Source organism: Hemitrygon akajei, chromosome 10 (genome assembly GCF_048418815.1).
Source record: "Hemitrygon akajei chromosome 10, sHemAka1.3, whole genome shotgun sequence".
In the NCBI taxonomy this organism is placed as follows: domain Eukaryota; kingdom Metazoa; phylum Chordata; class Chondrichthyes; order Myliobatiformes; family Dasyatidae; genus Hemitrygon; species Hemitrygon akajei.
The window spans coordinates 143137150-143155236 of record NC_133133.1 but is presented as its reverse complement, the minus strand read 5'-3'; the positions used below and the strand labels follow the sequence as shown (position 1 = coordinate 143155236).

Sequence of the window (18087 nt, the reverse complement as noted above, 5' to 3'; positions counted from 1 at the left end):
CAATAGGCTTGAAACCCCATGTGCCTCTCAAACATGAGAAAATCTGAGCAACACACACACAAAATACTGGAAGAACTCAGTAGGCCAGGCAGCATTTATGGAAAAGAGTAAACAATCAATGTTTCAGGCCAAGACCATTCATCAGGACTGATGTCCACAACTGCCTCTGTTCATTAATATTCCTTGGTAGTCTACCAGTTAACTGTATGTCCTGACATTTATATGACTTCCAAAAGTGCACTACCCTATACCTGCCAAAGCTCCACCTAACTTTCCATCTGATCTACAACCTTCCCCATTGTTCACAAACCTACTACTCATAACACCTACATTCACATCCAAATCTTTAATATTTATCACAGACACATCCCAGCACTGACTGCTGTGGCACAGACTTCCAATCAGTAAACCATGCTTCCACCAATATCCTCTGCCTCCGACCATGCCTCCAATTAACCAGTTTCCCTGGAGCTCATCCACTGGATCAACCTACCACGTAGGACCATGTCAAATACCTTACTGAACATCTACCATCCTGTCTTCATCAGTCACCTTGGTTACCTCTTCAAAACACTCCATCAAAATAATGAGGCAAGATGTTCCCCTGCACAATATCACATTGATCGTTCCCTGTTCAGCCACCAACTTTCCAAATGTACATACATCCTATCCTTTAGAAGAAAGGCCCACTGGCCTGTAGTTACCTGGCTTAGACTGCTTCTATCAGTCAATGATCAATGCTAATCTATAATCTGAATTTTGAATTCAGCTATACAGTGGTAACCTCCTACACCCTATGTGTTTGTAACACAACCAAGTCTACCTTGCGCGTTGAAGCATTAACATTCAATGCAAAAAACACCAATTCTTCCATACGCCATTGATACCCTACAACCAATTCTGATATGAACAGTGAAAGGAACATGAGAAATTGTTGTATGTTCCAATATGTCCAGATGGAAGACAGAGTGCTGATCCTCAAGCTGACATTGAGCCTCACTAGAACAATCAGGAGGTCCCTGATAAGGACAGGATAAGTGAGTTGCAAAATAAAATTGACAGACAACTGGAAGCTCAGAGACACCTCACCGCTGAACACAAGTGCTCTGCAAGGTGGTTATCCAATCCGCTGTAGAGCCTACATTATGAGCTCCCTAAGTGGAAGTGACTACATGTGGCATACAAGAAAACTGGTGTCACTGTTGCACGAGGATCCTTAATATGTTGCTGTAAGATCTAAAGTAAAACATAATTGGAGGTTGATTTTACCACCAATCTCAGATTCATCGACAGAAATGAAGATTATCACCAAAGACATTCTAGTTTTTCGTTTTGTTTTCAATATTAAAGGGAAGGTAAAACATAACTGAAGTTTAATCTTCCCTTGATGAGTCTGTGGCTCCCCTTTGCAATTCCTCACAAAATCCTAGACATGGTCATAAAGCCATTCAAGGCTTCTTTTCCACTTAATAAATTATCTATAATCTAAACTTCAGTATCCCATTGAACCCTTGCACCTTTTGATTCTCTTTGTGCCTCGATTATACTTTGTATCTGAACATTCATCATCCCAAGATAGAGAATTCCCAAAATATACTACCCTTGTTCCAGCTCGAGAAGACAACATTTCAACATTCCTTTGTTTTGTACATTTCAATGAAAAGTCACCTCTTATTCTTCTAAACTCTAGTGTGTGTAGGTCAACTTTAAAAACAGAAAATGTTGTAAAGGGCCTTGGAGCTGAAACATTACCTCTGTTCCTTTTTCAATGAATGCTGCCTGATGAGTGATTTCAAAATGTAATTTCCTATTTCCAGCACCTACAGTTTTATTTGATTTTCAAAGGCCAAACCTAAGCTCCCTTCTGATGAAAGTCAAGCAGTGGAAGAAATCTGACATTTCACAGGCTTAAAATTATTTCTCCTTTTGCTTTTCCACTGCAACAATCCAAGACAGAAACCAGCAATTTGGAATTCCTTGCATTTGAATGGAAAGTGAGGTCCCATCTTCTCCTGGACCATAGATCAGGGTGATGTGCAGACATCCGGTAACCGGTCAGCTGTACCATTTCATCTTGCAATTAATGGTCAAGTATCAAGTTACAGGATTGTAAACATAGCAAAATATCCTGTGATCCACCTTCCTGATAAGGCAGTGTTTAGTTCCTCTCCAAGAGTGTCTGTTCTAATTAGAATTAATATAATTATCATGGAGCAGAATCATTTTCCAGCTGCTTATTCTGAACCATAATTAAAACCTGAGATAGTAAGTTCTGTTATGATTGAATTACTAGGAAACAAATCTTGCAAATCGTTGGTAATTTGGTATTCAGATGCAATCAGATGCATAAAACAACCGTTTAACTATTTTAAGAATATTTTGTTTCTTAAGCCTGTTTGGATCCCTTAAAATTTCATCAGATCATCTTGTATCTTGTGGACAATTTATGTCAGTGTTTTTATAGCATATAGTAATGAAAAATGATTGCATTTTTCAAAAGAATTCAACTATAAGGCTCATTTAAAGATTTCTGTAATAAATATGACACAATGTGACAGAATTAATAATGTATTTTTAAGAAAATAAAATGGCCTGAAGCATGTTACATTTGTTTAATTTGCATATATCAATAAATTATGCATGAAATGAAATGGAATTTGTAATCTTAATCCAGGAAATGTCAGGGAAAATAAATTGTTTTAACAGTTACTACCTATTTCATACACATGCGTCTGTTGTAATTTGACAAATATCTTTTGCTCTTCTACTTTGTAAACTGGAAAGTACATTTTGTTTCTGATTAGTGTTTATGTAACGGAGATCAAATCATCACAGATAAATGCTTTTTACCTGATTAAATTCTGGTTCTGTCCCCTGTAGAACAGGAATACCTATAAATACATTTGTTGATTTACAATTATAATTTCTGACTCCCCCCACCCCCCATAAGTCTTTTATCTTTTGGTATTTCTTTAGCTCAGCAAAGATGAAGGTGAGCCAGAGAATATGAAGCAAATTTTAAAAAACATGTGATGCTTGAAACTGAGAACTAAGTTCTACAAATACTTAGCAATTCAGGCATATATGGAGAGGGAATCAAGTAACATACAATAGCTATTAATGAACCTTTAACTGCCTCTCAGATGAAAGGTTATGGATTATGAAACCCAGTTTCTTTCCCCAGAATACTTAGCTGTTTGTTGAGAAGGGTAAGTGGCCACTAGTTAATTTTGAAAAAAAATCATTTATTATGAAGATGAGCAAAATCTTTGGATTATTAAGAAATATTACCCTCTTATTTGTCACTTTTTATTATTTAACCTCTTCAAAACTGCTTTTGCCAGAAAAGGCCACATTAAAGCTTGACAGTGTAAGATATGAAGTCCAGTGGCACGAGTTACAGTGTTACAGATTAGATATGGTATTTCAGTGGAATAAAGGAAATTACAATGGTATGAGAGGGGAACTGGCTGAAGTTGTCTGGAAAGGGACATTTGCAGGAAGGACAGCAGAGCAACAATGGCTAGAGTTTCTGTGAAAAATGAGGGAAGTGCAAGACAGATATATTCCAAATAAGAAGAAATTTTCAAAGGGAAGAGGGACACTACTGTGGCTGACAAGTGAAGTCAGAACCAAAGTAAAAGCAAAAGAGAGGGCATAGAAGGAAGCCAGAGGTAGTGGGAAGATAGAGGATTGGGGAGCTTTTAAAAACTTGCAGAAGGAAACTAAGAAGGTCATTCAGAAGGAAAAGATGCATTATGAGAGGAAGCTGGCAACTAATATTAAGGAAGATACTAAAAGCTTTTTTAAGTGTATAAAGGGTAAAAGAGAATCGAGGGTAGATATAGGACCAATACAAAATGACGTTGGAGATATTGTAATCAGAGATGACAGAGGAACTGAATGCATATTTTGCATCAGCCTTCACAGTGGAAGACGTCTACAGTACAGTGGACATTCAAGAGTGTCAGGGAAGTGAGGTTTGTGCAGTAAAAATTACAACTGAGAAGGTGCTCAGGGAGCTTAATGGTCTGATGGCCAATGAATCTCCTAGACCTGATGCAATGCACCTTCAGGTTCTGAAGGAAGTAGCTGGAGAGATTGCAGAGGTGTTAACGATGATCTGTCAAGAAACGATAGACTGTACTGGATGACTGGAAAATTGCAAATGTTATTTAAGAAGGGTGGGAGGTAGCAGAAAGGAAACTATAGACCTGTTATCCTGACATCAGTGATTGGGAGGTTGTTGGAATCGATTGTTAGGGATGAGATTATGGCGTACCTGGAGGCACATGACAAGATAGGCCAAAGCCAGCATGGTTTCCTGAAAGGAAGATCCTGTCTGACAAACCTACTGCAATTCTTTGAGGAAATTACAAGCAGGGTAGACAAAGGAGATGCGGTAGATGTGGTGTACTTGGATTTTCAGAAGCTCTTTGACAAGCTGCCGCACATGAGGCTGCTTAGCAAGACAAAAGCTCATGGAATTACAGGGAAGTTACTAGTGTGGGTGGAGCATTGGCTAGTCGGCAGAAAATAGAGAGTGGGAATAAAGGGATCCTATTCTGGCTGGCTGCCGGTTACCAGTGGAGTTCCACAGGGGTTGGTGTTGGGCCGCTGCTTTTTATGATGTATGTCAATGATTTGGACTATGGGATTAATGGATTTGTGGCTAAATTCGCCAATGATACAAAGATAGGTGGAGGAGCGGGTAATGTTGAGGAAACAGAGAACCTGCAGAGAGACTTAGATAGTTTAGGAGAATGGGCAAAGAAGTGGCAAATGAAATACAATATTGTAAAGTGTATGGTCATGCACTTTGATGGAAGAAATAAACGGACAGACTATTATTTAGATGGGTAGAGAATTCAAAATGCAGAGATGCAAAGGGACTTGGGAGTCCCTGTGCAAGATACCCTAAAGGTTAACCTGCAGGTTGAGTTGGTTGTGAAAAAGCCAAATGCAATGTTGGCATTGATTTCTAGAGGTATAGACTATGAGCCGGGATGTGAAGTTGAAGCTCAATAAGGCACTCATGAGACTACATTTGGAGTATTGCGTGCAGTTTTGGGCTCCTTATTTTAGAAAGGATGTACTGACATTGTAGAGGGTTCAGAGAAGATTCACGAGAATGATTCCGGGAATGAGAGGGTTACCGTATGAGAAATGTCTGGCAGCTTTTGGGCTGTATTCCTTGGAGTTCAGGAGAATGAGGGGGAAATCTCATAGAAACATTCCAAATGTTAAGAGGCCTGAACAGATTAGATATGGCAGTTACTTCCCATGGTAGGGGTATCTAGGACAAGAGGACGCAACTTCAGGATTGAAGGACATCCTTTTAGAACTGAGATGCGGAGAAATTACTTTAGTCAGAGGGTAATAAATCTGTGGAATTTGTTGCCACGAGTGGCTGTGGAGGCCAAGTCACTGGGTGTATTTAAGGCAAGAGGTAGATAGGTTCCTGATTAGCCAGGGCATCAAAGGGTATGGGGTGAAAGTGGGAGAGTGAGGATGACTGGATCTGCCCATGATTGTATGTGGATCAGACTCGATGGGCTGAATGGTCTACTTCTGCTCCTAAATCTTATTGTCTTATGGTCAAAGTCAGATACCACTTTATATCACCAAGAGAAAATTTGTAGATGCTGGAAATCCAAGCAGCACATACAAAATGCTGAAGGAACTGACAGTGACAGTGTCAGATACAGCATTGAGGCTGCATGGAAGTATTCGGTTTTGGGTAAAAGAACAGAAGCACTACGTAGAAAAGGAGTAGAGTAGAGCTGGCTTCTTTATAGTTGCAGAAAAATACTATTTATTGAATTTTATGACCAAGCTTTGGTGTTTTCTGTCCAAATGCAAATTTCAAAAGTTCGAAGTAAATTTATTATCTAAGTACATATGTCACCATATACAACTTGCAGGCATTCATAGTAAGTACAAGACAGACATTAGAATCAATGAAAGACCACCCCCAACAAGACAGACAAAATGTGCAAAAGGCAGCAAACTGCAAATACAAAAAAAAGGAAATAATAAAAAATAAACAATAAATATGGAGAACAAGTCCTTGAAAGTGAGTCCATAGTTTATGGAAACAGTTCAGTGATGGGGCAAGTGAATTTAAGTTATCCCTTCTGTTTCAAGAACTTCATGGTTGAGGGGCAATACTTGCTCCTCAACCTGGTGATCTCAGTCCTGACATTCCTGTAACTTCTTCCTGATGGCAACAGCTAGAAGAGAGCGTGGTCTGGATCCTGATGACAGATTCTACTTTCTTATGGCAGCGCTCCTTGTAGATGTGCTACAAGGGCTTTACCCATGATGGACTGGGCTGTATCCACTACTTTTTGTAGGCTATTCCATTCAAGGGCATTGTGTTTCAATTCCAGGATGTGATACAACAGGTCAATATACACCCCACCATACATCTATAGAGGTTTGTCAAAGTTCTAAATGACACACCGAATCTTTGCAATTTTCTAACAAAGTAGAGGCACTACCATACTTTCTTCATAATGGCACTTGCATGCTGAGCCCAGGACCGATCCTCTGAAATAGTAACACTGAGGAATTTAAAGTTGCTGTGCCTCTCTGCCTCTGATTCCCCCAGTGAGAACTGGCTCATTGATCCCTAGTTTCCTTCTCCTGTAGTCAATAATCAGCTCCTTGGTCTTACCATTCAGCCAGATTTTCCATCTCCCTCCTATATGTTGATTCATCACTGCTTTTGATTTGGCCAACCCAATGTCATCAACAAACTTAAGTATGACATTGGAGCTCTGGTTAGCCTCACTGTCACATGGGGACATTGACTATGGGGGCATTCCCAGCATACTAAACTATACTAGGAGAAACAGAAAAACCCAAAATTATGACTAGTGGAAATGGCCAGTTCTGGAACAGACATATTGTAAAAAGTTGCAGAATTCAAGATAGTCCAGAAGGTTGCAACGTCCCCAGACCAAAGATGTGCTATTCCTCAAGCTTGTGTAACAATGTAGGAGTTCAGTGAAAGTCATAGGGAGATAGGGATGGCGAAATTAAGGAGGCAGGCAGATGGAAGTTCAATTACTCCTGCATACTGAATGGACCTAAATAAATAAATATGGTACTTTTGATAACTTGATAAATAAAACCTGTGGTATTAATAACATATACTTATAAGTCAGACTATCTTCTGGCAAAGTAATTCATTGGCCAGCTGTAGCCTGAGTTAATTGCTTCATTCATTCAGAAGTACATTAAAGCAAGAAAAGGACAGAGGTATTAGGAACAAAAAGTTTCCAAATTTGATCTAGTGTTTCAGTCAAATGATTTACATTTGGGCATGTTTGTCATTAGGACAGTACAAAAAGGATGAATGCACTTGGGCTGATGGGGTGGGGGGGAAGAGAGGGAACAACACTTTTTTTCTGCTCAGCTGGAACAGTAAAAGCTGAAGTTGAAAAGAAGACGAGATTCCTTGACACAATGAGGAAAGCAGATCAATGGGGAATAAATATAGAATGAAGTATTACTGAACCATACCTTTGAGTGATTTCTTTTACTGGAAATCTAAGTGTATGTACTATCTGAAGCAAGAACCTTGGGGTGAAACAGATCCAAATACCACAGCTATTTTACTTTGAAAGGCTATGAGAAACAATGAGATGAATGCAAAATTAATGTTTCATCATGGTCATTGAGTTGAATATGACTTTAGAGTTTACTTTCTAATAGTTTGAGTACACTTTACTACCCATTACAAGAACTTAATGCTGAATCCAAAGCATGGGCAACAATCCAGCATGGAAAGTCAATCTAGTTTTGTACTTCTCAGTACAGGTTTTCATATCCTTTTAAATAATTAGAAAGCTTTACTCAAGTGTTGTCCAGTCACTTCCATGAACAAATTCAGGGGGAGAACGTACAAACTCCTTACAGACAGCAATGGGAATTGAATCCAGGTCGCCGGTAGTGTAAAGCATTATACTAGCCACTATGCTACCACGTGTAGTGGTAGTTACTAGTGTTATTCCTATGGGACGCAGCCACTCCCACATGGGAGGGATTCACATACTGTGCAAGCAGGGCTGTCAATAAAGTTGAGTATCCTGCATGCTAGCGTCCTGGTGTACTATGCACCATCCCTCAATAATGAACACAACACCATGCATTAAGCCCATAATTACATTTTTGAATATATGATTCAATTACTTGTGCTACAGGAGGCCATTCAGGCCATCATGTTTACATCAGATCCCAGCTGAGTATCCAATCAGTCCCATTATCCACCTCTTTACTTTCCTAGAGCTTTATACTTGTTCTCTTTCACATAGCCAAATACTCATGAAGAAATTATATATATTTTTTCAACTATATGAAAGAGTAATTTATAGCTGCCACTTAGCTTTCCAGCATACTTCAGGACTTCTACGGCTATTAACTTTTTTTTAATATTCAGTTTTATTTCTCACATAAACATTGAAACACAGTGAAATTTATCATTTGTTAATGACCCAACAGTCTGAATATGTGAGGGGCAGCCTGCAAGTGTTGTTATGCTATTGCACCAACTTACTACTTTGTCAATTTGAGCAAAGTACTATGCTCACTACTTACTAACCCAAACCTGAATGTCTGAAATGTGGGAGGAAATTAAAGGCAGCACCAGTGGGAATTGAACCCCATTTTCTAACTGCTATATTCCTCCTCATTCACACAATTTCACTAGCCAGATAAGATTAAAAGGAGAACACACACACTCTCACAATGTATTCTCTCTGATAAATGCCCAAAACTAAAAACTGAAATAAAATATATTTTTTAATATAGCACAAGTATTTGCACCCAGGATACTTTACAACCAAGTCAAATATCACTTCCACATATTACCTCACAAACAGAAGTTTTGGGTACAACAGAAATCCCAATTTTTAATTTGTATAGTTCAGTTAGTTCTAAGTGCAATAGGAACCAAAAGAACTTAGTATTATGCAAACCAATAGTTATGCAAGCATTCAATTTTTAAACATTTTTGTTAACCAAAAGTATAAGGGATATGGAAAAGGACTTGGAGTCGGATCATGCATCAACCATGAAGTTACCATAAGGCAGAATAGGACTGAGGGAATATGTAGTCCAATGTTCCTGTGGTTCAATCAGAACAGAAAACAATTGATAACTGATAAACAATTAGAAATGTTACTGACACATAAATAAAAACATCTGTGTTACATAAATGCTCAAAATCAGCATCTTTAAAAGAGGATAACTCAAATATCTATTGGTCTATATTTTATTCATGCAAATACTTAATGGCTTACATTTTCATCTTCAAGTGTTTAAACCTGGCTCTTAATCAGTATCCTGCAACAAAACAGTTCACTTTAAAAGCTGTTGATGGAAAGCACATTTAATGAGAGCTTGCAGGTTTCTCAAAATTGGGGAGCATTAATATACCACATGCCCTCGTGCTTTATGGTCAGTAGTGTATTAATATTCTGTGTTCAAATATTATTCAAATAAAGTTTTGTTCCCAGTCAAAAATTCTTCTGGGATAGGGTACTGGTAAAAAGTGTATGTACCAAATAAAACTGTAATCACCATGTTAATTAATAATTAAATTAAGACAGCGCCTTGTTCTTAAATTAATTCAAAATAAAATTAAATTGCCCCACATCAAACTATGCATTCATTCCCTTACATTAAATAAGCCTATCAGAGAGAGAAAAAAAAATCCTTAGACTAAGCCTTCACACATCTTACAACTAAGGCTTTTAGACATCAAGCAACAAGATTCTTAAAAACAAAACAAACTAAAATGGTGTAAACATCTAATCAATGATTCCAAAATCAAGACAAAAAATCCTTTGTTAAGCATAACAGGCCAGAATATACTAAAAGTTTTAGAAAAACTATTATGAATAAAAGAAAATCAAGCCAATTGTCTCTCAGTCATTTATTTTGTAATCCACAAACATAATATAAAACTAATTCATTTAACATTGTATGAATTACAAATGCTGTAAACTAAACTTGTCTTTTCAAACAGAGGCATTTATTGCAGAGTTAGAATAAAAGGACTTCATGTTCTGTATAATAAAAAGCTTTCATCTGTGCCACTTGACAAAGTGTCACAATCTTAAAGTACACAGTACCTAGAAAACTTGCATCGGATAAAAACCCCTCATCTATTCCTGTCATACTGTTCACTTACACATCCCTCTCACATTTAGCGATCCCTTATTATTCGCATGCCTGCCTCTTTCCCTTATTACTAAATTTCAAATTTACAGCTCAAACCCACTATTTATTTATTTGGAGATACAGCACAGAATAGGTCCTTCTGGCCCTTCAAGCTCCACTGCCCAGCACCTCACAATTTAACCATAGCCTAATCACGGGACAATATACAATGAATAATTAACCTGCTAACTGGTATCTTTGGACTGTGGGAGAAAACTGGAGGGCCTAGAGAAACCGCACTATTTCACCGGAAGTACATACAGACTTTAATAGTGTCACGCTAACCGCTACAGATTGGATTGTCAAACAAAGTGAAAAATCCTCAAAATGTTCATTTTCGAGAACAAAAGCTAAGCACAATGAACATGCAACTGGACTCAAGCTTTTCAAAAATTCTGATAAATTGTTTTCTTTCTTTCATTTCAAAATCTGGATTCTTCAATTCACTTCCAATCAATGACTATCAGTCATTAGGAATGTCTAGCTGTATTGGGAGCAAATTTGTAAGAGGGAGTAAACCAAATTAAAATCACCTGTGAAGTAAGAACAAATTAAAAATCCATTCCCATTTGCAGCTAGGGTGTTAAAAAGACTTTTGCTTTTAAATTTACTTTTGAAACTGGATCAAAAGCAACTATTATAAAATGAACTGGGAACACATTCTGCGTTTGGATGCCTCAATGTAGAATTGCTGACAAAGATGAACACAGTCAACATTATTAAATATATTTTTGATTTGTGGAAGGATTTAGAGTTTCAGTTCACAACACTTGCAGATTTAAAAACCTATCAGTCACATCCTTAGGCTCACAGGGCAACCATAATTTTGCCTTCTTTTTAAAAAATGATACTGAGTGATTTAAATGTTTTCTAATTAACCAGTTAACCCATAATAAATAGGAAATGCCAGAAGCTCCTGGCCTACAAGTCAGTCAGTCAGAAGCCTGTCATGTCTATTCTTCCCCCCCCCCCCAGATAAAAATGTGATTACATTAGCTATATTGAGCAGGAAGAGAGTGCAATACTATTGCTGAGCCAATAAATTCACAGAAACTATGTCAAAAAATACCAACCAAAACCAGCAGCAATTTTGAAAATAAAAATATAAGTAATTCACATTATCAGTATTTTCAAATATCCTATAGAATACACCATACACAAGGCAGAAATAGCTGGAAATAGCCAATCAGACAGCATCAATGTAGATATACATAAACAAACAAAATTACCCTTCCAGGTTGATCTTCCATTGTAATTGTGAAAAGCTTCTCTTTTTCAGTATCAGTGAGACATTTGTTTTGCAGGAATGCCTAGCTGCAAGTCTGAAATGCTTCATAAGGCTGCTTGTGATTATAAATTTGGATGCTAAATAGCATAGTGGTTAGTGAGCCACAATTACAGCTGAAGGCATTCCGGAGCTCAGTCCAATTCCTGTGCTGCTCTCTTAAGGAGTCCTCATGGAATGCATGGGTTTTCTGTGGGTGCTCCAGTTTCCTCCCACCATCCAAAGGCGTACTGGGTAAGTTAAATGGTCATTGTAAATTGTTCCATGACTAGGTTAGGATTCATTGGGGTTGAGGGGTTGCTGGAGTGACATGGCTCAAAGGCCAGAAGAGCATACTCCACACTGTAACACTAAGTAAAAATAAAACAAACAAACATCTAAAACTGCTAAGTGGTTGGTGCTGCTGTCAGTGCACCCTGTAGAGTTCAACAGGACAATGCTAAAACTTCTTTAAGCATTAGCAGCCCCAGCAACAATGCTGGGAAGTCAACCTGTTGAACCTGCACTTGGTTACATCTTGCATAGCTCAGACACTATTTATTTCAATGAGGACAAAGTAGCTTAGGAAGGTGGATAGGTTTCAGATGACAGGAATTACTTGAGTTAGTTCACACATAATAAAGCTATATAAAATAAACTATCAAAATTAATATCATTCAAAATTTTAAAGATGTCTCAAAGATATTCAATGAAAACTGAGACCTCGCCTGATTGGGCTTTACCAATTAGGAATCAACTTTATGGATGATGTCGTCATTGCAAATATTCTTGGGAAGGAAGGGAGGAAAATATTGAAAATAAACAAACAAAAAAATCAAATGAGACTTGACAGATCTCTCTCAAGATCAATAATTGACTCTTATGAGAAACAATTGCAAAATATGCTAGATCATCCATAACTCATTAATGAAAGACCATCTGACTGAGAGAACTAGGTTCAAAAAATCAGGTTTAAAATCTTGATGAGATGTGCATTTCTTCTTTCTGCTGGCTAAAAGTTCCACAGCTAACACAGATGTGGTGAGGCTTAATTTAAAAAGCAGACAGCATCTTTAATCTATATCTGTAACTGCACCAGGAACTTGCTGTTTAGAGGTGGCCCAGATAGAACTGTCTCATGAGTAGTCTTGGCTCACAAGGCGTATCTCCTGCACATGAGATATACATCTCAAAACCTGTTAATCTCTTAACTTTTCCCAGAACTGTTACAAGGTCATCAACACATGTTAACAAATTTTTTTCTCCACAGACCCTGTATCACATCCATTGCATATTTCTGACCTTTTTCCTGTTTTAATTTCAGATTTCTAGCAATCACATTATTGAATTTTTGAATTAATTAGTTTCTATTCCATGGGATACCTGATTGGCTTAAGATGCAAATGTTTTCAAGTCATTTTGCTTTATCAATTACTCTAGCAACGTTTATAAATAAGTGACCAGCTTTCAAGGCCACATACATGCAAACAGTAACATTCTGCTAAACCTTAAAAAAATTCCAGTGTCAAAATAAATCTTTTCCAACAGAACATACAAATTCTCAATTTGGTTCAAAATTGTTTATGTTGAAAGATAGTTACTTTCATCTTGTTTTCACAAGTAGTTTTGGCAATTCAGAAATAAATTCAGAAGATGCACATCACAGGTTACAAGCAATTTTACTTCCAGCTTTTACAAAGACAGTTAGCAGGTAAAGTTGGCAAGGTTCTTCATGTGGAAGGCTCTAAGGTGCTGTACATTTCCTCTTATGAGAACCATTTTATTAAATCAGATCACATGCGATGATACTGTCTTTAACAAACTGTTAAACTGAATAACTAGACACAGAAAAGGATAGCAATATTTTAAAAATTCCTGCAGGTTGGTAAGATATAGATGTAGGAAATACCAACGTTTAGAAGAAATCAAGTTTGGAATCTCTGGGATTCAGCAACTGAATTACAAAAATAAAAGTTATAGTCTTTCCCAAGCCACTATAACTCAAAAGTTTAACACTTTCATTGGTAAACTGATTTTTAAAATTACTTTTAAAATACTTGTATGGCAAAATTTCAGCAAACCGTATTTACCAAAATTAGTTATAACAAAAGCCACATTTTAGATCAATTTAATAATGTCATCAATGGATTGCCAGTACAGACACCTCTATGCTGGTGTTTATTTCACGAGTTCCTCACCCCTTCTCAGATAACTGAGAATCTGTTCTTTTGTCCCTCTTGTGCTTATCCAGCTTCTGCTTATATTTAACTACGCTACTCAATTGGTCCTCTGCATAGAATATTCCACTTCCTACCTACTTCCCAACCTCTAGTTGCAGATTCATCACTTGGTAATATTTTCTAGGAATGAGTCACAACTCATTACATAACGATCATAATTGATCTCCTACCTTTTACTTCCCTAGAGAAAATCCCCAACTTATGACATTTTTATAGTAAGTACATCCAACTCATTTCTGATTTCATCCCTGTGCATTTTTGCCATCGCCCCAGCCCCCTGCCCCTATAGATCGTGGGATTCAAAACTGATGCCAATGATCAAAATGATGTCATGTGACACATATGAACAGTGCATGTTGCTTGATATCACTGGGCATGAGAACTGGCTAATGTCAATCTCAGCATTAATAGTTGAGGTTCAAATATGCAATACTTATCTGGATTGCTATCGATTCAATAATAAATCTGTGCATAGAGTTTGTAAACGTTCTAATTATTTTATACATCACTTTAAAATATTTTAAATACATCAACTAAAAACATTACTAAGACCATGACAAACTCCTCAAGCTTTATTCATCCAAGGAACATTTAAAACTATGCTTACTTTCCAACTCCTCAAGGATTCCCTGATCAATACAAAGTACACCTCAACATTGATATTTAGGATTCATGAACTATAAATGTTCTTAGTTATATCTGCTTATTTAAGTACAATTCAAATTTAAATGCTACAATCCAATTTCTAAAGTGGTCCCACTGATAGATCTCTTCAACAGCTGCCTATTACTTATGGCAAAAAACCCCATATTATATAGAAAATATGCTTTAAAAGCTCAGATAAGTACTGCATGCTCTCCAAAATATCGTCAAACAAAATAACATCACATAGCAGGACACACGAGGAAAAATGAAATCATGTAAATTCTGTCAAGTTAGCTTGTTTTAGACAATATTTAATTAGAGCAGATAATGCTCAACTGTGGAGATTGATTTATAATATCAGGTTATGTTTAAGAAAGCTTCTGTAGTGGGAAAGTATGGCATTAAACCACATCTTTGGCCAAATTTACCACCTTACGACACCAGTCTGAAATGCATTTTATATGGTCTAAAAATTCTTATCTTCCAACAAATTAAGTTTAATCAAATGTTACGTAAATTAAGAATCAAGATCAACGATCAATAGTTTTTTTTGATACAACTTTATGATACGAAGTGAAAGCAATGTAGCTCACCAATAGTTAAAAATGGACAGCTACAAGGGAGTTTAGGAAAATGGCAAGAATTCAACATTTATTTATTCACCAATTCCAATCACTGATGATTTCTTAAATTTACGTCATTGTATTCACAAAATCATTTCCATCCTCCATGTGCCATTTGACTTTAGTTAAGTTGGATTTTATTTTTACTTCTTCCCTGCTCAGTTCAGCTTCCAAGCTCTCTTCGGCTCAATATTTTATCTTATTCTAATAAGAGGTGTGAACCTTCCATGCTTTATCCCCAAATTGGTGAACAGGGATACTCAACTGCCTTTTTGGAAATGGAACAGAGGCAAATATCAACTGCTACAATGGTTTAATTAGGTGTTTCAACATTATTCCTATTACTTGATTATAATTTGCACTAGAGACCAGAAAAAAAGTGGAACTGGAAGTCTGAATGTAAGCAAAATAAAATTCTAATTCCCTAGGTTAGCACACAGATTTTTCCATGACATTGGTTGACAGGTTATTAAATATACTGGCCCCATTTATCAAACTCATGGTCTAAATGATCTATCAATGCTGCTGGAAATCAGGTCAGGCCACTAATGTTCACAGAAAATAACTCCAGTACATGGGGATGTCCCTTTCATAGGTAAAGCACTTCAGTGCAATCTGCCAAACAATTATAATTTCCTCAACCAGTAACATTTTATTTTAAAAGGTGAGAATTGAAGACCCTAGCAGCAACTTGGCAAAACTTGTTTACACTATCGGAGCACCAACAATTACGCTTGATGTGCAGCCTGTTTCTCAGTGATAATTTTGTGAAGCTCATCCGCATCCTGAGTAGTTTTCACACGGATCAAAATTGGCATAGCAGTGTCTGGATTTTTCTCATCAATGGGAGGATTAGGAACACAGACGAGAAGGATGTTGTTTTTTCCTGTTCTTGTACAAGGTAATGATGGATGAAGCATAATATTCAGTAAAATATTTCCTGGTTGAGAAAAAAAAGTTGAAAGCCTTAAAAATCTAGCTATTTCCCAGAAACGTATTCTCATGTACAATTAAATTTTATATTCAAGTCTACTCTTAAACATAAATCACACATTCTACTTCCATTAAGTTTTATTCAATGGCTTGCTTCAATGACTTATTAACTAATGGAAATGTTTCCCAGCATTTGTACTTGTAAAAGTACTTCTAATTTAAACAGCAACTTACAAACTCAAACTCAGTAAAATCTTTCACCCAAAACAAAGTATTAGATTTGTAAATGGACCATGGGTTCTTGTTTTATTTCCTCCAATAGTTTGTGTTTTTATGCTGGATAAGATGTTGTCAATTTTCAGTTAATAAATCTATACATATATTATAGAATAACACATCAAAGCAAGCCATTCAGCCTAAAGGCCACCAAATGGCTTTTCCAAAAATCAATTCACTTAGTAATATGTAACTATACTAATGAAATACTGAAATCATATTCAATTGTTTAGATTTCATCCCTCTCTCGCCTCGAAGGCTTTTAAGTATTGTATCAAGGTAATTTTTAAAAATCAGACATGAGCAAGGTATTTCTTACTTGGTACTGGGTCCTCTCTGTAAAATCATCATGCACAGCTAAGAGTTCAGATTCACTCTATGCTCCCTCAAGGTGGCCTGGTGTGGATGAGACACACCTTCTTCAGGAATGTGTGTTTGCCAATACGATATGGGAAGAGACGCTAAGGCTTTTTTCTGATCAGTTGCACAACACTCATTGGGTGTTCTAGGACATATACTGAGACAAACTTCCCTATCAGTGACTCAGTAAAAGATGCACTTGGGTCTGCCTGAAACTTGCTGGTCTTCCAGTGCAAGGAGCAATCCAAAACTGACTACTGTAGTCTGGATCTGTCCAATCTGAGGGACAAACTGAAGCTTTGTGTAGCTACCCTAAGCTTTCATGTGGACTGTCAGAGCAGAGTCCTTTGGAAAATCCTCTCGAAACTTAATGGGTGAAAGTTTGGGAAAGAATAATTAAAACCATGTGGACCACTACTACTACGTCAACTCAGGCCTAGGGGGCTGGCGTTGGGCACAAGGCATAAGGCCATGTGGACCACATCTAAGTAAATAAATATAATAATATGCTAAGAACACCGAATTGTCCCATAAAGCAATGGCCTGCATATATAAAAACAGTTTTTAATGAAAAAAAGCAGTTTTGGAAAAAAAATTCAAATGTGGAGGTTTCAGAGAATAGAAGTGTTAAAATGCTGCAACTCTATGAAATACAATGAATTCATGCTAGAGGACGAACAGTACCTAAAGGGTGTTGTATTGCTAACAAGTAATTGGCTGGTTTTACAGCAGGTTTTTTTCCCCAATATAATTTACAAGTGGAAGGTGTTGGGGAAAACCAAAAAGATTGTGTGCATTTCCTCATGCCATCAATGTCATTGCTAATGTTTCTTGGGGTGGTAGTGCAACTGACACCAAAAACTACTATGGTTAAAGACACTGCCACAAAACTGTTAGGGAAGGGAACTCCACAATTTTAACCCAGCAAGTGAAGATCTGTAACACATCTACAGATTGCCAACATGGCTTTTAAAGTGGTACGGATCAAAAGTCTGGGTGATGCTATTAAAAGTCTGGAGAGCTGTGGCAGCTCATTTTGCAGATAGTACATCTCTAATGAAGGCAGTAAAGCTTTAACAGTACAAATCACAAGGGCTCATCTTCTCTGATGGTGTTGTTAGAAGTGCACTTATCCAAATACGTGCATAGTATTCCATTATTCTGTTGGCCACTGCCTTATTTTACGTGAAAACCTTTGATGAAGATGAGGTACTTAATGCAGTCACCAGTCAAGTTAAGATGGCTAAACCCAGGATTTGATGATCACATTTAAGATGTAAATCTCTGGCATTGCTGGATCTGCCTGGTAGATTCTGTATAAAGTACTTTTGCTACATGATTTAGGTGAATTATAGATGCTAATTAACTCACCTAGATTAGTATCTGCTCGTAACAACAACTGAAATTTTTGATCTGCCACAGGCTTTATATGGATTGTACCAATTCCTTTATCTTTAAAATCTCCATCCTTCTTGTAGAACATTTTACATCTGGAAAAGCAAAATTTAATACTTAA

General features: G+C 37.0%; 1 protein-coding gene across 4 annotated transcripts in view; it reads right to left on the bottom strand.

Annotated features, from left to right (window-relative positions):
- Positions 1-9928: 9928 nt before the first annotated feature.
- The window catches only part of nup50 (nucleoporin 50), a 76130-nt gene continuing 67971 nt past the window's right edge, over positions 9929-18087 (bottom strand). For all 4 annotated transcript variants that reach the window (XM_073059186.1, XM_073059189.1, XM_073059188.1 and 1 more), the window contains 2 exons: positions 17943-18061; positions 9929-15942 (listed from right to left, as the gene is read on the bottom strand). In XM_073059186.1, coding sequence (XP_072915287.1) covers positions 15731-15942; positions 17943-18061 — 331 coding nt within the window. In that variant the 3' untranslated portion in view covers positions 9929-15730. The remainder of the gene's footprint in view (positions 15943-17942; positions 18062-18087) is intronic.